General features: G+C 35.9%; 1 protein-coding gene across 3 annotated transcripts; it reads right to left on the reverse strand.

Annotated features, from left to right (window-relative positions):
- Window positions 1-1055: 1055 nt before the first annotated feature.
- On the reverse strand, window positions 1056-22930 carry LOC138309260 (monocarboxylate transporter 12-like). 3 transcript variants are annotated; one of them, XM_069250416.1, is made up of 6 exons: window positions 22869-22930; window positions 8538-8721; window positions 7340-7557; window positions 5641-5784; window positions 4254-5132; window positions 1056-3205 (listed from the first exon to the last, which is right to left on the reverse strand). In XM_069250416.1, exons 2-6 carry the CDS (start codon window positions 8678-8680, stop codon window positions 2985-2987), a joined length of 1605 nt encoding a protein of 534 aa, XP_069106517.1. In that variant the 5' UTR covers window positions 8681-8721; window positions 22869-22930; the 3' UTR covers window positions 1056-2984. The 3 variants fall into 3 exon arrangements, with proteins under 3 accessions (XP_069106517.1, XP_069106519.1, XP_069106516.1); XM_069250418.1 differs by lacking the exon at window positions 22869-22930 and adding an exon at window positions 19876-20010; XM_069250415.1 differs by lacking the exon at window positions 22869-22930 and adding an exon at window positions 17461-17614.
- Window positions 22931-23316: the final 386 nt, after the last annotated feature.

The raw sequence follows: 23316 nt of genomic DNA on the forward strand, positions 1-23316 counted from the left end.
TAGGAAATATTGGCTGTATTAACAAATTTTCCATGACTGTAGGGCAAATTTCCTGACTGGGCAGGGTCAAACGGGTCAAATAGGCTAAAAACTTCCAAAATCTTTTTCTGAAATTCTGGAAATGGTAGAATCAAATACTAGATTGAAAGGTCTTAAGGTCCTTTACTTAAACTTCCAAAATCTTCTTTCTACCGATAGTCAAATTTCCGTGTTGGTCCTATCACCTCTTACCACATCGACAATCGGCACAGTTGATCAGGCTGTTCTATATTCAAGTCAATAACGTAGATAACAAATGTTCTAATTATCATATACTTTACAGAATAGCCCTGCAGGTAGGGCGTTAGAATTGTACCTGCTGCCCCTATTGCATGATCATAAGAGGCGACTAGATTAAGGATCTTATCTTTTCTTTCTTCCTAAATTACTTTATTCTTCCTTACGTCTCCCTTGACACCACCTCACTTTTGGCCTTTAGTTGAGCGCTCGCCCCTGTGAGGAAGGCACTGGGTTCTGTCCCCTGACCGAGACACACCAAAGTCTATAAAAGTGGTAGTTTCTTCTCCTGCTTAGCGCTCAGCATAACGGGAGTGGGACGACTGGTTCGCCCGTTGTCAGTTTAAGTTGTATAATGTGACCGGGTGGGGTGTTGTTGCTTGGTGTCTTCGGTGGCATGCATCAGTGATATAGCACTATAAAAAGGGCAACAGTTCCACTATACAAGAAGACACAACATGAATATACCGCAGTCTCCCAAAACATGCACCTCGCACAACATACACGCAAGCACTGCATACATGGGAGGCCGTCCTTACATGACCATAGCTGTTAATAGGACGTTAATTAATCAAACAAACAAACTTTACAAAATCTTATGTAATATTTTGGTAAAAATTGAAGTCAAATTTCCTTTTCAATTTATACATAAATAGTTGAAGCATATGAAGTAAAGCTCATTTGTATATTACGAAACCAATCAACGAAAAAGAATGTTAATATCATAATAAGCATTATAAACAATTTTATAACCCAAAACTACATATTTCAATGGTGTATCTAAGTTTATTCATTGATCATTTTATATGCCAAAGTGGATCTACACAACAACATTCAATAAACAATGATTGTAGTCATCCCTTATATCAGAGATATGAAAGTTTTCGCACTCTTTAATGTGCCATCTTTTTATTAAGACCTCTTTAGGAACAATGTTATGAAACATTTTTAACGAAACATTTTTTTCGTCATTTCCGAGTATCACTATAAAGACAAACCGAAATAGGTTAGTTAAATAGTAACTCCCTTCTCCAATATTTAACTTATCTTTCCATATAGAACAATTACGAGTAAACACATTTTTATTCTTTCCTAATATAACATAAATATTGAGGTCATTTAATTTTGTAAAAGACATCACACAGTATTTAATAGAAATGTAAAGGAAAACGTCTTTCCATAAGATTTGAACAACTGACTTTGATGTTTATGTGTTTAGTTCCTGCAACCAAATTCTAGGTATGACACACGTTTATTAACTGATAAATCCGCGCTTAAGTTTCTTTTACATTTTAGTTTTTCAGTTATAAGATGTACATCGATACAATCGAAGCAATTAAGCCGGAGTCACACCAATTTTTAAAATATAAACCTTTCCGATTAAAGGTCATATACTTATTATCCCATATTACTTGTTTGATTTCTCAAAAGTTTTTTGTTTACTCCGGAATCGGATTGTGTTTTATACCAAGCAATAAGCAGATCCAAATTAAAATCAGTAATGCCATGTTGTTTTGGCAAAAGCTTACTGGAACCAGTGTTCATTTTGAATAATTATTCATTCACTCCAAACCTATCAAAATACAAATGAGGAATTCGTTGCTAATTAGCACCATCTTTACATAGAAAACGTTTTATCCTTGACACGTGTACGAAGTGCGGATGCGTGTTTTTGGGAGTGTTGTGGTATATACAGAAACTATTTGTTAAACCACGTCAAAACATGTTAAACTTGTTGAACAATTGGTATATGCTCAGTAGATATTTGTTTAATGTATTAATTAGAAAATTCTGTATATACAGAAGTCTTAGTACAGAGTTCATCTCATTTTGATTTTAAAATTGTTACAGGTACATGCGCTATAATTCGGTATTTAATAAAACCACTTTTCTTCAGTAAATCCTTTGAAAACCATCAGATATGATGAATAAAGCTAAGGAAATCATTTAAATGGACAGACGCACACGCCTGATGCCTTTTAAACATTAGATTAAATACAGAAGTTATGTGGGATTTTTTTTTCTCCATGCCTTATTTATGTTTAGATGGACAAAAATACCAGCGAAATCACTTTACAATTACTACTAAAACAGTAACAATGTGAAAAGAAATTGTAGACCACAACAATGGAAAGTGTCCGATCCCGTCGCTGATGACCAATGTTATCATGCACCATATTAAGTATACTGGAGACTAACGTTTGCGGGTCAAAGTGCTTCAGATAACAACTCCATCCTTAATGAACACACTATACAGAAAATCATCTCTAAGCTTCAGCTGGTCAAAGTTCTTGTACAAGATGGAGTGTTCCTGTGAGCGTGGTATATCGTGACGCTGGGGATTCTTACCTGACGCAACAAGCGGAATCCAAACTGACATAATCGGATCCTGTCCCTAGGAACCCTTAACATCGAGCGGCTCAACAGATAACGGCCAGCGTTGTTGATGACATAGAGACTCTCTGCACAAGATGTAGTATACATCCTCTTACTAATGGCCTGAATGACGTCATTTTAATCACGCAGCAATCTCTGAGACGTAGCATCTAATTTGGCCATTGTCAAAATATAAGTACGCGGGTTGTTTGTGATTGCCGTGAAAAAAAGGTCCACGCAGATAGTTTGAGAATTGATCTCTCTTATAAAATATATATATTTCTTTGATCATTTATTCGATTTTATGATCATCCATTTAGCACAAACTTTTATTAAAACATAAACTCCACTTTTCCTTTCCATGGCAGGACATTCGATCGTCTCCTGGTGCCTCTCCTTCCACTTTCCAAATACTTTTGTATGTTTTCAGAATCGTCTCTTTGGCATTTTTTTGTTACAGCTGCAGCGACGTAAAAACATATGGCGACGACAAGAGATCCGGACACAGTATAGAATGACATGGTATAAGATCCTGTGGTGTCCCGGATGTAACCTGAAATGACAAAAAATGTATTGATAACGAAGTGGTGTTTTGGGAGGCTGTGGTATATTCATGTTGTGTCTTCTTGTGTAGTGAAACTCTTGCCCTTTTATAGTACTATATCACTGAAGGAAGCTGCCGAAGACACCAAGGAACAGACCCCACCCGGTCACATATTAATTGTAAATACTCATCAGTAAATGCCATAACATGCTTATATCATTTGCTTTATTAGGTTTAACATTAACCAATGGCTTTAAAGGGCGGTCGCCCGTGTGTGCTGCGGTGTATAAATGGCCGTATGTTTAAGGCGGCTGAGGTATAATATGTTATATTTCCATTCCATTTTCTGTTTCCCGTTTGATCTATGTTAAACCAGATGGGCGATATCGGGCTATGAACTCCAATCTGGTCAAACGTGTTAATATTTAACGTTTGCGCCGCGTACTTACGCCTATACATAACGGTCAAATAATTTAAAAAGTGGTTGTAAAGTTGTGCGGTCTATGCAATCTAATAGTATTATAGTGTTGACAAAATAGCATGTATAAAAAAGATCGCATAATTTTCATTTGTGCGCTTGTTTCAAACCGTTTCGTGTTGAACTATGAACAGAAGCCGATGCTATGGCTGTTCCGTTTATTGTTGACACCAACACTAGTGTAAACGGGAAATTCAAAGGGATATATGTGTATAGTTTTGAATTTGAAAGATCGCAATGGAAATATAAGTATTTTGTTTGCTTGTTTTAAGTTTAACGGCCTATCGACAGCCAATGTCATTAAGGACAAAACTACAAGTCGTGCATTCGTAAGGAGGATAAACAATGACATGAGATTTAAGTAAACGGGGTTAGCAACTTTCTAAGCAGAATGAATTGCATTCCACTTCATGTGCAGGTGAAGAAAGAGTCTTACAGAGTGCGCATGGTCTCTTGCAGAATTTTGGATCTATCATTTTACTTCAACAACACATTCTAATCCAACGTTTACATTAAAGTAACCCTGGTTACTCACAGTGTGATAACAAAGGTAAAACATATAAAATGTAAGAATTTTACCTGATATGGGCCCTGCGCATGTATTGCTAATTCCCATAGCCGTTATTAAAACACCGAGTCCTGTGGAGTAGTTTTTAATTCCCACGAGTTTCATGGTTGTGACCGCCAACAGTGTGACAGTCCCACCAAACATTGCTCCTAACATCCCTAACAACACTAGATGTTCCTCATACGTTCTCGCTCCTGGAAGTAAAGCACACGCAACGGCACCAATACTCATAAATAAAACTGGTATTGCAAGGACGCTTACATGTGGGACCTTTTTACATAGTCCAGGAACCATTCTGAATATCGTGCTGATAAGGTTCATAAAGAAGTAGAGAAACACCGCTTTTGACGAATCAAAACCTTTCGTTTGTAATGCATTGACTAGGAAAACGAGAATTCCATTGACGGACGGCACAGCTATTACCATTGCAACCGTGAATAAAATGTAAACTTTGTTATTTCGTAACGTTTTCAACTTTGTGAGGAGTGCCTCGTCTTTCCTTGTGATAGGCAGAGAGCTTGTTGTTGAGACTGTTGACACAACAGATAGTCGATTTGTGTTTTCATATTTAGGTTGAAAACACGGGAAGCATCTTTTAAATAATGACTGCTTTGTTCCATTATCATTCAAAGACAACGATACGCCGACATTGCGGGGTATACAAGCTGCAAATCCAGGGATCATATTGGCGACTATGCCTGATACTACAAGCAAGCATCCTCTCCAGCCGTACTCTCTAATCAGTACATCAAGGAGAAAGGTGAAGAAAATCGCCCCGAATCCAGATCCAAAGGATGTGAATGATAAGGCTAACATTTTTTCTGTCTTCCCGTCGAAGTATTCGCCAACACTTGTTGATGCCGAGATATAGCAAGCTGAGAAACCTAACCCTGTGGTACAAAAAGTAGCGAAAGGTAATAAAACAACGTTAGTTAATCGAGAATATATGTACGAATATACTCTTAACTGTTTGTTTGTTTGATTAATGAACGTCCTATTAACAGATATGGTCATGTAAGGACGGCCTCAAATGTATGCGATGTGTTGCGTGAATGTTTTGCGAGGTGCGTAGTCTTGTGGCTTTGTGTCTTCGGCTGCATGCTTCAGTGATATAACACTATAAAATGGGCAATAGTTCCACTATACGAGAAGATACAATACGAACATACCGCAGTCTCCCAAAAAGACGCATCTCGCACTTTACACACGCTAAACACTGCATACATGGGAGGCCATCCTTACATGACCCTGGCTGTTGATAGGACGTTTAAATAATCAAACAAACAAAGAAATCTTGTGCAATGCTGGATCTTGTGATTTCCAAAGCAAATTTTGAAAAGAGCTTCGCGATTTTGGGTCGTTGTTTGTGGACGAAAACTATTACAATATGCTATTTACCTGTTATTAATCCTAACGTCACGGTGAGATATTGCAAATTAGGTACAAAGAAGGACAACAGGGTTCCCAGAAATGCTAGAAATCCACCACAGGTACCGACTTTTCGTGTGCCGTACTTACTGACTGCAGTTCCCATGGGTAAACCTGTGGTAAAAATCGAAATCGAGCAGAAACAGTGTCTCAAAATACAATTGAAACCACTTAAGAAGTAGCAACAAGAGGCCGAGAGGGCCTGTAGTATCGCTCACCTGGTTTGTAATGCCAAATAATGTTCCGAATACAGACTCAATATTTCTTTTCTGAAGGAATTGAAGGATTTACCGCTAATTTCCTATTGGGCCCCACTCATTCTGCTTTAGGGGGTCAGAGCCAATATTTATTCCAACACTTTCCATTCCCTAGAGGCTGTTTTTTGCCAAATTTGGTTACAATCCATGCAAAACTTAACGACTAGTAAAAATTAAAGGAATTACCTCTTTTTTCATGTTGAACTCCTGCCCTCAGGGGGTCAGAGCCAAAATTTATACAAACCTTGTTCTGCCATACTTGACAGGGTTATACCGCGATTGCTAGGGAAAAATAAATCTATCTTTTACCGGGGTAGGGAAATTACAGCTCACACGCGATACAATCCATATAGAACTCTTTACTAGAAGCGATTTAAAGAAAATGTTGATGATCGACGGACGCACCATGAGCTGTAATCAATTGGTGAGTTCTTCCTAATGCCTCCCTTGGCACCGCCTCACTTTTGGCCTTGAGTTGAGCGTTCGCCCCTGTCAGGAAGGCTCTGGGTTCTGTCCCCTGGCCGAGACACACCAAAGTCTATAAAAGTGTTAGTTTCTACTCCTGCTTAGCGCTCAGCATACAGGGATTGGGACGACTGGTTCGCCCGTTGTCAGTATAATGTGACCGGGTTGGGTGTGTTGCTTGGTGTCTTCGGCGGCATGCTTCAGTGATATAGCACTATAAAAAGGGCAACAGTTCCACTTTACAAGAAGGCACAACATGAATATACCACAGTCTCCTAAAACACGCACCTCGCACAACATACACGCAACACACCGCATACATGGGAGGCCGTCCTCACATGACCATTGCTGTTAATAGGACGTTAATTAATCAAACAAAAAAAACTCACCTCGCACAACATACATACAACATCCAGCATACATGGAAGGACGTCCTAACATGACTCTGGCTGTTAATAGGACGTTTATTAATCAAACAAACAAACAAACAAAAAACAATTGGTGAGACAAAATACGAATATACTGCAATCTCCCAAAACATGCACCCCATACATGGCGGGCCGTCCTTACATGAGCCTGGTTATTAATAAGATATTAATTAATCAAACAAAAAAATAAACAGTTGGATAATACAAAGAACGACAAATAGCGTACAGGTGGTGATTTTATTGGGTAAAGCAAACTAGTTTTATAACCAACAACGGGATGTTTCAATTCTAACGAATCAAAATTATGCTAAAATGTTGTATGGCAATTCACACACGCCAGATACCACACTGACGGGAGGCCGTCATTAAATGACCCTGGCTTTTAATTGGATCTCAATATAATACACCAAACCAAACTAAACCACACCACGAGTGTAGTAGTTATGCCACTTCCCTTTTACCTAGCCAGGCGGTGGACTACATATATGGTGTCATTGATAATTTTTAAACGCGACGTACCAGCGATAAAGAACATCCCTGTTGACACAGATTGCACAAGCGCAGTTTCCGCCTTACTTTTCCCAAACTCCTCCAGGAATGCTTCATTTAGCACAGCCATATTAAATGGAAATCCCACACAAATAAAAAGATCCATGAAAGAAGAAATTAAGACAATCCACTTCCGGTGCCTGACATAAGATTTGTCATTTTTTGTAATATTTGTTTGACAACTGACACTGAAACAAATAATTAATGATTATGACAATGATAGTATAGTCTATATGGAATCTCTTATTCTTGATTCATCAGTAAGGAATTACGGCACGTATACTTTCTAAGGAAAATTAAAAAAAAAATCATTTTAGAAGTACTGATATTTGACTATATATCAGTAAGGCAAGATTAGTAAAACATTGCTATATCCTCACTCGAAGACACCGGAGAGGAACAACTGATGTTACTAATAATAACATGTACACAATGAAATGGCATTGACACAATGAAATGAAATGACATTGTCGAGGCAAATTAAATACATGGGAAATTCTATAAGACTTTTCGATTTTGAAAATAAGAAAATATATGAATTTCTGTCAAAAAATGTTTTCATTTCAATGGCTTACATTAAATATAAAATATTTTAAGCTTGACTGCTTTGCTCCTTCATTAAATATTAAGAGTTCGACCCTAAATCACTAAAATAAACATATTTTTAAAAGTAATGACCGACGAGGATTATGAAAGAAAATTAAATGTTTTTTCTACGTGTTGATTTTATGAAATATATTTATCGTTTTAGAAAAGGGACCCGAATAAAGAATACAAATTTTTATATTTTTTCACAGTGAAATATCAGGTTTTATTGTGAACATAAATATCATTTTGATTTTATCGTCATTAGTTTGTGTACAAATATGACGTCAAATTGTTGTGTAGAAATACAACGTTATGCTCTAAAAGTATAACGTAATACTCGGTAGGGCAAATGACAATGGTGGAATAATGAATTAGTAATGATGATCTTCTTTAAATGGAAGCAAGAAAACAAATGTAATAAATAGAAAAGTCCTTGTCTCTTGAATACCTGTAATATTCCATCTCATAAGGTAAAAGGTTTCACTCTACGTCGCACTCGTAAAAATATCAAAGCGTCAACCTCACTCGACGAAATATAACTGGTATTCATCAAGAAACGAGGAATATCCGCTATATATACCTGTCTGATATTAAAGTTGTTTCACTGATTTTGCGGTATACTCCAATAGGAAATACATTTGTACCCTTCGTTTTATTAGATAATCCTCCAAATTCATTTCCATTGGGAACTTTTGCATCCCGGTTTTCAGCCGAATCCTCCATTTTCTACCTACAAATTGAGGTCTGCAACATTTCCGACTGTCCTGAAAGTGGTAATTAAGTGTATGCAAGCCTCGGGTTTTACAACATTTTGTGACCCTCGGGTAGAATATCCCTATCCTTCATATCCACATATGAAAGAGTCTTATATTACACTATCTCTGTTCCCCTTCCTCCAATGGTGCTTCAAACCAAATTTGGTTACAACCCATTCAGAACTCTATGACTGTTAGCGATTTAAAGAATTTACCTCTATTACCCTATTTTGTAAACCTTCACCTTCCCTAACGGATGATGTGGCCAAATGGGTTATAATCCATGCAGAACTCCATGACTAGCAGCGAATTAAATATTTTAACTTAACTTTCCCTGTTTGGCCCGCCCCTTCTGTCCCCGTTGGTGTCAGAGCTAAAATTTATACAAACTCTGTTCCCCTTCCCCAGAGGATTTTTCTGCCAAATTTGGTTACAATCAATGCAAAACTCTATGACTAGTAGCGATTTAAAGAACTTACCCCTACTTCCCCTGTTAGGCCCCACCCCTCTTGCCCCTGGTGGCTCAGAGCAAAAATTTATACAAAGTCTGTTTCCCAGAGTATGTTCGTTGCTAAATTTGGTAACAATCCATGGAGAACTCTATGACTAGTAGCGATTTAAAGGAAATGTTGACGGGAGGGACGGACGGACGCCACGCCATGAAATAAGCTCAACAGCCCTTCGAGCCAGGTGAGCTAGAAATTTGTCAGAAGTATATTCGTGTTCGTAGTAATCTGGCTCCAAGAGCAGAACAAAGCTTAATGTATATGTATACTGTGAAGAAATATCGTTTTCTATTGATGTACATGTAGCAAGTTGTAAAAAATTCATGCGAAATTCAGTACACGTGGTATAAACGTCATCTGAACATGACCCCTTATGGAATATTGTCAGATCCTCTATGTAATAGATTGGTTCTATGATCTGTATTTTAATCAGATGGAATCAATGACATTCAATATCAAATCTTATTACATTTAAAGATGAAACACTGCTGACGAATAATAATGTTGATCAATTAAAAACAGGAGCAGATGAATTAGTATCAAGTTAATTTCTTTAAACAATAACAAAAGTTAATTACTTAACACTATAATAGTCATGGAAAAGTATGAGATTAGTATTTTACTTCAATATATATATATAAGGCAGCTAAACAAAACGATACTTGCACATATATTTTGTAGAAGTGTTCTCCCTTTGATCTAGTAGCGGAAGGTATTGTAGGGATTACCTCACTTTACTGATAAGAGTAATGATTAGGGATAGAATAATAGAATCGTTCATCCCCTTTGGGGTGAGACAGGAGAATCTCAACCCGAGCGGTAAGATTATTAAGTTGTCAAACACGAGGCTTAAGAATCTTATCCCGAGGTTTGAGATCTCCTGTCTCACCAAAAAGAGAGTGAATGAATCTTTTTCTCTTACCCCGTGCACTACTTTGTGTCTCTAATAAACGTATCAATTATGGAAGCAAGGATGATGTAACCACAATGAATCGCTGTCTTTGTGACGTCACATACAATTGTTTAGCTCGTGCAAAGATCTCGTGTGTGTAGCTTGTCTTTACCCTAGGGTGAGAAAGAATAATCTCACACCGGTAAAACTGTTGATATCCTTGTCTGGGGTAAGATAAATGTTTGTCAGGGCGCGATTTTGGCGCCTGTGTGGGGGAAAACATAGATGTTTCAACATCTTGGTTTTGTGGCAGAGTTTTAGAAAATCCCACTCATACTTTTCCTTATTTTACGAATTGTATCCTTAATTTGATATGTATAATAATATGCCTTAGTCAGTATGGTATTTCATTTGTTTATAATATCTTTTATGCAATATTAAATGTCAAATCCGGTGGCCACTTCACACAAATCTGTTTTTTGTTGTTGTTGTTTATGTAACAATATGGGGGATGCATAAAAAGTATTTTAATTAATTGTGTACCGAAAAAAGAACACTATGCACTTGATGTAATGCGGTACTTATTGAGCAGACAACAGAAACAAAACATAGTATTTTATGTGCTTTTGTGTTAATAAGACAAATATATATACATGTACACGATCAAACATGAACTGTTTTCTAGTTGTTGGATTTATTGTAAGATCTGTCAGCAGTGGAGCATCTTTAAGCATGACAACAAGAATACTGATAACGATTAACAATAGGCTTATCATCATTTCTGACCTTCTGAACCCGGGATATGAGGCCCGTAATTTCCATCGCGTATAATGCGCATGGAAGTTTATATGTTAATCATGTTAATATGTAGATGTCCAAAACGATCTGTCTGTACATATATGCATGTTAATATGCGTGCTTTTGGTCCGTTAAAACGTTAAAATTTACATATTTAACCCAGAGAGACTGCGTAATTCGTCCAGATGCTCAACTGCCGACAGCATAAACAGTCATTATCATTTCGACAAATTCTGATGCTTAATCTTATGATCACAAAAATACATATTGGTATATATATTTGTCGTCTGTACAATCAGTACCGCAAGGGTTCAAATACGAAATCGTCTATTCCTGTTTCTAACAAATACCATTCATAGGCAGTCTTACATTGTTACTGGGAACCTGAGACAAATGTGTTTGTTGGATTGATTAACGTCCTATTAACAGTCCGGGTTATGTAGGGACGGTCTACCATGTTCGAGGGTGTGGTGCGTATTTTGGGAGACTACAGTATATTCAAGTTATATCTGCTTGTAAAATGGAACCGTTACCTTTTTATAGTACTGTGTAACAGGATTTATTAGTACCTAGTCATACGGTCGCCTTCAAGTTTCGTGCTAGGGGGAATATCCCTTTAGCTCAGTAAGTAGAGTGGTGGACAAGCAAGTCCGGGGTCGCAGGTTCGAGCCCGGCTGGGGCACACTAATCTCGCCCTGTTACAATTGTACACTGAATCATGCCGCCGAAACAGCCAGCAACACACTCCACCTGGTCACAATATACTGACAACGGTCGAACCGAGACAAATCAGGTAGCCTTTTTTAAGATATTAATGCTCGTATTAATTTACTTCTAATACCTGAACACGATTAAACAATGCAGGATATTGATAAAACCTAAATCATACGCCGTCCTTACATGACACTGACTGTTGGATGTAAAGTTAATCGAAAATCTTCTGGAGAAGTGTATCTACAGTATACAATATAATCAAGCCTAAGCCAACTGGTTCACAATGATTGAGTCAGTAGAAGCAATCTGCGACTTTAAAATTCATTAAAATGTTAAATTTACTTATTCCATAACTATGTGTGTTTCAAAAAAATGTGTAATAAACCCGGTGACAGTTGATTATCATATATGTTTACACATCCCGGTGTGTAAACACCTCCAGCGTCTATCATTGGTTGTGTCTAACCTCTCTCGATTCTGATTGGATGACCTATGGCATTTGACTTCGAACTACTTTTAATAGCGCTTGCTCCTTTTCGTTGTTGTCTGTCAATCACCAAATGTATACATGGCCACGTTTTTGGACTTGCTGGCTGTAAACATTGGCGATACAGTGTCATTTTCGGGTAAGTTCCAAGGAGAAATCAAACAGCATGGGTTTTGAATCTCACGAAATTCGTTTTGATGATGTATAATGTAAATATTTGAATGGGAACAAGATGTCGTATAGATATTGTACATGTAAGCGGGTCTGAAAAATCTAACGAGACTGGTTGCTCGCATGCAAAATCACAACGTAAAAAATATATATCAGTAATGTTACACACCGAAAGTAAGCAATCACAGATATCACGGTAAAAGTTCTGATACTTTATTGTATAATTTAGACATTGAAAAATTTAATGAAGAAGAACAAAACAAAACCACTGCGCGTAAGATCGAAGGTGACATGAAAACGCTAGAAGAGTTCTTCAAAATTCAATTGAAAGAATGTCGGAAAATTGAATCAATTACCCCAAACCATCTATGTAAACTGTTGTGTATATTTTTCATGACTTTGAAGAAAAAAGATGGCGATGATTACCAGCCAAGCACTATCCGCGGCAGTGTTGCAAGTGTCGAAAGTTATCTTCGCCAACACGATTGTGATACAAGTATAACCACAAACACGGAATTTTAAAAAAACTAAACAAAACTTTCAGAAGGTAATAAAAACAAAACAAAATAAGCTGAAACGTAACGGAAAAGGCAATTTGGGAAAAAAACCGAGTAGATCCAATATTTTGTTTGTTTGATTAATTAACGTCCTATTAACAGCTATGGTCATGTAAGGACAGCCTCCCATGTATGCGGTGTGTTGCGTGTATGTTGTGCGAGGTGCTTGTATTGGGAGACTGCGGTATATTCATGTTGTGTCTTCTTGTATAGTGGAACTGTTGCCATTTTTATAGTAAATGATTATGACAAAGATGGTCTGTTTGCTTGTGACCAGTTGGGAATAAATTCACCATACGTCTTTCTAAGAACAATTTGGTTTGTCTCTAGGGGTACTTACAATAAGCGGTATACGTATGGATACGGATATGTATTGGAAGAGGAGCGACTAGTATTATTAAAATATTTCATATTTTCTCTTTGTATTTTGAATATTGAATTTAAAATAAAAAGATACTTTTGTAATTTACATGATAGAACTAGAATACTTCTTAGCGTGTTAATAAACATATTCATTCTTTTAGAAGGCTACCCGTTCAACCAAAACGACTGAACTGGTCGGGTCGGGTTATAAGGTAAACGTTATATTGTGTTACACTGTACAGCGGTCGATATATATCATGAGATCAGAAGAGGAGATCATTACAAAGTGTTATATAACATATTTATAAAATAGACGCAAACGAGAAAATATGCATTTTTTATGAATAATGGTCCAAGTCATATCCGTATAGTATACATATACCACTTATTGTAAGTACCCCTAATACAATTCATTTCGGTGTGTGCGGGGTTACTGGACACCATAACAAAAAGTGGGGAGATGTAGTTAGGTTTGGATACCGATAATCGCAAGTATCTTGAGTATTGTGAACGTCAAACAAAGACTCGCCAAGGTTCAAACCTCAAATCTATCCCCCTAGGACATGGGCGACGACCACAAATGTCCTTATCATATTACACCATACAGTGATACAGAAACTCCATATTATATAGCAGCAAATACAAAGAAGTCTGATAAATGGTTCAAATGCTACCCTGTTGGAGTCAACAAACTGTCCAAGTTTATGACTTCCATGACAGAGAAAAAGGCAATTTCTAACCGAGTTGTCTCCCTTCACCCAAGTTATAAAATATATCGTGTTTATTTCAAGATTTTGTCGGAATGTTTACTGAACTGTAATGTTAATACCATGAAATATACATATTTAATAAAAAAGTATTAAGGGATGTAAAGACATGCTTTTTTATTTAATTGAAACAAAATGTTCGATAACATCAGAGCAGAAATGGAAGCAATAAGCTGTCTTTAGAAACATACATTGGAAAAAACAAATATAAAATACCTTTTCAAATTACCAAAAATACATCAATACCATGGTTCCAGTATAGACCGTATACTCCCTTTGAATAATTACTTAAAAGTTATAAATATTTCTGAAAATAATATATGTAATATCTGTAGTACAGAAGTTGAAACGATAAGATATGTTTTAGGTATTGTCAAAATTCTTTTCAAATATGGCAAGTATGAAAAGAAAAACAATTAAAAACCAATAATGATTTGGAATTTTTATTAGAAACAAAACTCTTTTTCTGTATCAAGAAAAAAAAACCAAAACATAAACATGGAAGGTTTGGGTGAGTTTTTGTTTACAAAATATGACGTTAAAAAAACTGTCAGTTAAAAATGGATGTAATGAGAAATTTTATCAAATATGGATCAATTCGAAAAATATTTTTGAATATGCCAATCGATGTTTTTATGATGTTTTAAGTTGTAGTACTTAAATATGTATGATTTGAATCCTTTTTGGTTTGTTTGTATATTGTCTATAATTCTTTATATGTGTGTGTCTTTCTGTGCCAGTTTTTGTTTGTATATAAAATATTTCATTCTCTCTACTACAAACATTTAACCAGAACAATGAGTTACAAATCATTATGTTACCAGAATACTCAAGTAATTTTCTTATAAAATTGATTTTTTTGTTCAAAAAGTTATGTCCATTTAACTATAATGGCCTTCAAACATATTTATTATTTATATTGTTGCATGCTGTGCGAGAGCCCTGCTGTGCAAGGACAATGTTGTGCGGGGAGTTGCTCTTACCAAAACACTGATGTATATATATATTTGATGCAATGCCATCAATGTATATACACATTATGTACAGCTTGGGAATAAATATTTGTATTGTAAAAAATAGAAGAAATAAATACAATGAAATGTAAGTAGTCTAACAGGTTTGAAAACCAAAGGGGGAAGTGGGAAACGCCTGACAAGCTATTCGGCTAGGAAATTCCTGGTTCAGAAACTTAACGACAGCAGTGTTGCGCCCAAACAGATCATGCAGGTATTAATTTTGAAATAGAATGACTGATAAACAATAAAATGAAAAACGTTTTGCTTACCTTTTTCAGAAAATATCTCAACACATATTTATAAAACACTCCAATTTGAAGAATTTTGGTATATATATCTATTACATCCTACCAACAAACATAATCCGTTTCGTGATTTTTAACAACTCGATGAAAGCATTTCACAAATTCGTATTTATGTTGTATTTAAAGATATCAAAAACGTGCAAAGTATTAACGCATACTCCTCAATGAATCACCAACAACAGCGAGGCATTTATAATGTATTGGCATCAGGAAAATCCAGCACCGGTGCCTCGTTCCAGTCGACCACTTCAAACAGTTTTAGTAACGCCTTTGCAGTTTATAAACATTGCACCGAGTCCACAGACATGTCCGGAAAAATCCTCGGAAACGCGTTTACCTTCTGGTATCATGAAAGGACAGATTTGTGGAGGGACATTCAACATAACAATACAAATTTCTACACTCCAGTAAACCACAGGAAGAGACCGATTATTAAATCGGACAGTGATTAAAAGTGCACGAACTTTCTAGACCCAGAGCTCATTCATAATCCTCTCAATGGACAACTTAGTGATTACGCGGAGCGATATGTACTATTTTGTGACAAAGAAAATATTTTGTAATTTTATTACAATTATTTGTAAAATGAAATAAAAGATCTATTTAAAACGCATCTTTTACTTGTTTTTTTCCCCCAATTAGATGATTGCTCATCAAATTAATGGCTTTATTTAGGCACTATATCTTATGGCAGCATGATATGGATGACGAAATACATTTGGTTGTTATGTGTAGTACCATCAACGGATTCCCGCGGTATGGTAATGCTATCAAAGTTATGGAATACAAAAAAGTTTATGGAACAAGTTCCCAAACGCGTGGTTGTTATTTTATCATGTTCATCTAACTATCGTTCGTTAATTTTCAAATTTCGAGTTAGATAAACTTGATAGACAACAGTCAGTTGTTACCTTATATTGCAGACCTTCTATAGATTTATCATCGATATTTACCGATGTTGTATATGTGTATATAAGCACATGTGCTATTTTTAAATAATATGTACACTGTAGGTGTCATTGAATAGCATACATGTGCATACGAATTCATTAAATATGCTCCACCGCCGACAGAGCATAAATTACACTCATCAATCGAACGGTATTTGGTGTTTAACTGTGTATCTATATGTCTAATAAACACAAAAAAAGGTAATATAAAATAATACATTTCGCTTTTGGTGCATGCGAAATGAGTACTTTATTTCATACTGGACATAGTGCCACGGATTTTTTCGGGATGCAATTATTTTCAATATTTCTATCTTGACGAAAAATTAGAATCTCAAACTCTTCAACGGTGGTAATGATGTGAAGACAATAACTTTAATAACTGAAGAAAATTACTCAATCGTCTGCTGCTGTTTTTGATAGAGGAAAATACAGGAAAATATCATTTGTCAGCGACGGCGCATCTTTAAATGTTATGCAAAGACTTATTTCGCCATTCTACTGGATGTTCAAAAAGTGATATATCATTATAAGTGATAACCTTTTCATTTACCATTTACAAATCATCTTATATCGTCTCTGTATAGTTGGCAGGTATGTAACAACGGTGTACCTCAGAAATGTTAGAAATATGGTTGTAAAGTAAATATTTTTCAAATTGATTTACAAATTGTCGATAGGCTGTTATAAGTCTGATCACTTTTTGAATACCTTGTTGATGATGATTGGTTATTTTGATTGTCTTATCAATGATTGTCTTAGCACCAGTTAAAATTTAAAGGGACAATTCGCTCAGGCTAATTCTTTTACATAACCAAGAAGCAAAATATGGCGTAAATGTATTGTTCTACATTTCTTATGAAACATTTAACTCAATATATTGACAAATTCCATGTCATTGTTAAGTATTTTAATTGATACCGTTGTAATTACAAATCGTTGATCAATACGATTAAGCAGGTACAGTATGTACTCTGTACCCATACCCGAGCCAAAGTCACGCATGTTAAACAAATGAACTACATAACCACTGAAGAGGTAATAAAATGATTTTTAGGCAAAACAATTCACTGTAAACCACTATTGTCAGAGCGATTTGAGCAGTTCTAGACAAAAGTTGCATTACTCTACGAGCAAAGGACAGGGTTCGGCATACAAGAAGTTCGACCACAATGTGTAATTGAATTGAATTGTCCCTTTGACGCTTCTAACCCTGTCTTACCTGCTACTGGAGTGAAGGCCGCGATAATTTATCTTGACTGAGCTTAAGCCATCGGTCCCTATTATGTGAACACCCGCTTACATTGTATGTCGATATTAATCCACATTTACGCATTAAAGTGCTAGCTTCCTTGAGTTTAGGCTTTCATCGTGACGTCATCATTTTGTGAACAAAATGCACATTCTTACGCCCTACCTTCAGGAAGGTAATGAACAGACAAAAAAAATCAAATTCGGGCCGGCGTGACTCAGAGTTGTCTACTTATTTTAACTTGTATCCCTCTTTTATTAATGTACGACATTTATTTTGTGTATATATTTTGTTTTCCTACCAATTATTTTCATATTAAAAGTTTAACGCTATATTTATTTTGTAAACAAAGAGACGAGAGAAAAAGCAGCAGAAGAGACTTCTAAAGACATCCAGCGACTTTCGTTGTCCGACTACTATGCTTGGCCTCTGAAGTGAACTGTCTCAAAACAATCCGATACTATGGTAAATTAAATGTTTGGTGACACTTTTCATTGTTCATATTTGTTTGAATATGCATTGAGTTGATTGATTATAAAATAAATTTTGATTATTTTAGTATGGTGACGTCCATCAGTTGAGAAAACTATATAAATATTGCTACCTTATGGTTAACTGCATATTTAAATATACTTAGTAAGGTTTATCTTGCCAAGCTTTGACATTCTTAGCATTATCGGAAATTCATATAAAACAGTGATCATTAATAGGACGTTAATTAATCAAACAAACAAACAAAATTGAAAGTAGGCCTTTTAGTCATTAAGTAGAGATCCACGTAAGAATCAGGCAGTTAGTGTATGATAGGTAATACATATGAATAAAAAAGGGGGCAAATATTGTTTTTAGGATTTACAGAGGAATATCCAAAAATATCAGAAATATAAAGTGAGTCTGATACCCTTGCAGAATGCTTAGGTAAGAGCTTGGTCAATTTGTTCCGCTTAAAAGATATAGTTGTGTAATATATGGAAAGGGCAACACATTCTTGGTATAATTGGTGATGTATTTCAAAATGGTACAGCAAGACAATTTCAAAGATATTTTCAAAGGCGATTGGCTCTATAGACATTTTTCTCTCTATATGTCATATTGTGTCAAGGTCTATAACTCGGCCGACGATATAACACTACCCAATTTCAGAACATAGTATGACTATGAACAAATCGTATAAGATGCGACAATGGGAATACTCTCTATTGACCGTCAGATAATTTATCTTTAGTTTGGTATATGATGCAATATAAAGCATGCCGTATAAATGTTACTAGATATCCAGAACAGTATTTCAACTGGTCGCACAATTCGATAAACACGCCAGGGCTGTAATATGAAGCACATAAATCACTGCATGTAAAAAACTGTGTTAGGGAGTCGGACATAGAAGCGGTGAACGAATTGGAGTATGTAAAGGAATGTACGAAATAAACTTTTATGTAAATATCACGTGTTTATGATGTTGTTTCACACATAATTTATATATGAAGGCTGACCCCAAGGCCCAACCTTGGCAGCATTCAACTTATATAAACATGCCTGGGGGGTATATAAAATTACGCAGATTAAATGAGAAAATTTGGAGGGGAAATTATATAATTATGTAATACAAAATATTTTCAAGATATGTTGTGCGTATACCATACAGTTGAGTGTAAGTGTGCTACGTTTAAACTTATAGGTGCATGTAGTGAACTAGTTTAAACTACAGGTGAACTAGTAGTGCACTGCGTCCAGTCAGGTGTGACCACTAAACCCCGTAAACAGGGAATGGGTAGTGCCATATGACACCCGTATTAGGTATATGTACATGAAATTATATTTATCGACATCATCTATTATACCAAGTAACGGTTGTTTTTCATTTGTTTGTTTAATTATTTAACGTCCTATTAAAATCCATGGTCATGTAAGGACGGCCTTCCATGTATGCAGCATTTAGCTTGTTTGAAGTGCGAGATGCGTGTTTTTAGAGACTGTGGTATGTTCGTGTTGTGTCTTCATGTATAGTGGAACTGTTGCCCTTTTTATAGTGCTATATCACTGAAGCATGCTGCCGAAGACACCAAGCTACACACCCCACCGGATCACGTTATACTGCAACGGGCTTACCAGTCGTCCCACTCCCTGTATGCTGAACGCTAAGCAGGTGTAGAAACTATCTCTTTTATACTAAAGTCCTGTGTGTGTGTGTGTGTGTGTCTGGACAGAACCTAGAGCTTATCTCACATGGGCAAGTGCTCAACAACAGGCCAAAAGTGATGCAGTGTCAAGAGAGACATTTGGAAGAACAAAGTCAGTTAGGAAGGAGAGAAAACAAAAGATCCTAATTTTAGTCGACGTTAACGATCATGCAATAAGGACAGTAGGTACAATTCTAACGCCTACCTGCAGGGCAGAGTAACATACCGCAGTCTACCAAACCATGCACTTCACACATGCTACACACTGCAATCATAGGAGGCCATCGAAAGCTTGTAAGAAATTCCATTAGGGCCTGGTGCAGATCCTGATCTTGCCTGACAAATAACCACAATTTAATTACATTTATTATAAAAACATGACAAGTACAACAGCAACAACTAGGCCTTCACTCTCGCGACACACGCCCAAATATACATAGACATCATAACTATATGTACAACGTTAAAGGACGGACTAATATAGGCGCCAGGGTAGAACAGACAACAGACAGACGGACCGAAAAATATAGACGACGGTAATTTAGAAGAAAATGCCGGTATCTGTTGACTCTCGGACAGTTATAAAGAAAAACTTCGATCGGGATTCAACAGAGGCCGCTTCCCTATATGCCGAAATACAATTTAAACAACCCTGGCTAAAATAATAATTTACTCACCGAAACCATGTTGCGCCACTAGTATGCCGAAATACATTTTAAACAACCCTGGCCAAAATAAGTATTTACTCACCGAAACCATGTTGCGCCACTAGTATGCCGAAATACAATTTAAACAACCCTGGCCAAAATAAGTATTTACTCACCGAAACCATGTTGCGCCACTAGTATGCCGAAATACATTTTAAACAACCCTGGCCAAAATAAGTATTTACTCACCGAAACCATGTTGCGCCACTAGTATGCCGAAATACATTTTAAACAACCCTGGCCAAAATAAGTATTTACTCACCGAAACCATGTTGCGCCACTAGTATGCCGAAATACAATTTAAACAACCCTGGCCAAAATAAGTATTTACTCACCGAAACCATGTTGCGCCACTAGTATGCCGAAATACAATTTAAACAACCCTAGCCAAAATAATAATTTACTCGCCAAAATCATGTTGCGCCACTATTAGTATTACAGGGCTGAGTTCCTGGCCAGTGTCCCAGTCAAAATTTCTGGCAGTACTACTGAAAAAATTAATTAGTACAGTACTGTACAGTCTACCTGACCACCATGTTTATATTTAAAACAAACAAAAAAATCAGTAAACATTATAAATGTAAACCTTGTCTATTTTATAGCATGAATATTATTTCATTTCAAATTATATGAAAGTTGTTATAAAAAAAATCACAATGAATATACTCTTTACAAATTGTTTCATATTCTAATTTTTTACAAATATTTATATATATTTGTATAGTATATATGTAGTAGGCGGCTGCAGGATTTACAATAAATTCAATACCTGCCTTTGCCAGGGATCGAACTTGGGACCTCTGGATTACTAGTCTGACGGTCAACCGATCGAGCTAAAGAGAAGTTCTCTCTAGCCGAGCGATATATTGCGGTTAGTATTGACCAGGATAACACACTCCCCCTCAAGGATTCAACTCGTCCTCGAATTTCCAGCGGTCAAAACAATTTCTTTTAGATATATCAATAAGTATCATTCCAGAGACCCTACATGGTATACGTACTAGTCAAATAGATCTATGTAATTACCTGAATGAACAAAAGGTGTATAAAAAGTGTATACAAGTTGAATATGGAATTACAGTAATATTTGTAACCCGCACCAGACTTTATGTATAGGTTGGAATATCCAGTAATTTTAATTTCTAAATGAGATCACATAAAAAATATTTTTCTCTAAAATTAATATGGTTTAAAAGAGCAAAAATGGATATATGATATAAAATCTGATGTGAACGATTTGTTTCAGTTGTTATTATTATTATATATATATAATCAGGTAACAGAACCATATTATAATTGTAAATCAAATAACAATATACAAATTACAAGGCTAATATTATATGATATCTCCAACTTGAAGTTGTATGGTCTGCGACTTGTTGTATTTTTGGCATAGAAAACGTATTTAAAGTGTTCTACATATTTTGCTTCGCCACTCTAAGTTAAACTTTCGATATTTACCGACTTTTGTAATGTTTGTATTTGCAAAATTATTAATAATTGAATTAAAATATTGATTTTAAAGTGTACACGTTTAAATTAGCTAAGTATCAGAACTGATCCGATATATTCCTATCTGTATGGGTATTGCCGATATTGACCATTTGATACGCTCGGGAGGTTCCGATCTATACGGGTATCGCCATTGTCGGTCACATGATGTAACTCGGTTATTCGATATTACCCGAAAGTTTTGAACATGGCGTTGACTGTGGCGGTTCTTTCAAAACATGTGAAATTTCTTGCGGCATTTACCGCTATGTCAATAGTATATTTGTGCTTTTATGGATCTGAACCATCAAATATATCAATCCATATTAAAATATTGAATGTTTTACAAGAAATACAAATTTAAGTAGAAAAGCATCGATCAAATCAAGATACCTCAAAGTTTGAAAATGAGTTATAAATCAACATTGTAGAGACTATTTGTAAGTTAAGTATATTGAAGTATAAAACATTTACTAAGTAACTCTATTAAAGCTAACCATTATAAAGAAAAGAAAATATTACTTAAGATTCATTTATCCTTTTCTTTATTTATTTTGTTAACTTTAATATTCCGTAGATTTTACACGCATCTCGCACTATATACACGCCACACCTCGTATACATGGGAGGTCGTCTTTACATGACCTTGGCTGTCAATAGGACGTTAATTAATCAAACAAATAAACCATAGATTTTAGATGGTTGTTAATAGGACGTTAATGAATCAAACAAACAAATAATTCATATATTTTAGAGTCCTCGATACAGATCCAGTAGCTAAACAGTCTCTTAATTCTCAACATTCTTACTGGTTTTATCTTGAACAATTGTAGATCTAAGTACCTATCAAGGCCAAATATGATCTTGACTACACTAGTACTGTACATGTAGCTGTCAGACTTCAACAGGTGAATATCACATCTTGCCGTTGATAATGTCCATTACCTGTGTTAACTAATTTCATATATCCCTATGTTATAATGTCTACGCGAGTACTCACGTAATCTGAGTTGCTCCCAGCGCGTCCGCTCAGGTTCTTGTGTAAGAATGACTGCCCTCAACAAACCTGTCTCAGTCCACATCCGGTTCTGTCTCCGGAACCCTCCTGAACATATACAACCTTGTTTGTTTGTTTATGACAAAACCTTTCATAAGTTAAAAGTACATTGTTTTCTATCCAATCATTAATAAAAAAAATGTTTTTCACACCAATGTTTGTAGATAAAAGTTCTGTTATCAATCGTAATGAAATTATTCAACCATAATGGTTGTGAGGCAACCGAACCTGGGGTTGTGGGGAGTTCCTCTCCACTAGCTCAGCCCATATCATAAAAATTCTTTCCAAAAAGTATTTTAAGATCTACTTATTACCAAAATCCCTTCTTTTCTTAGCCTTAAGACCTTGTCCCCTCCATATGTTTAGATATCATCTAAAAGATGTGACTTCC

The sequence above is a fragment of the Argopecten irradians genome, chromosome 15 (genome assembly GCF_041381155.1).
Source record: "Argopecten irradians isolate NY chromosome 15, Ai_NY, whole genome shotgun sequence".
NCBI classification, from domain to species: Eukaryota; Metazoa; Mollusca; class Bivalvia; order Pectinida; family Pectinidae; genus Argopecten; species Argopecten irradians.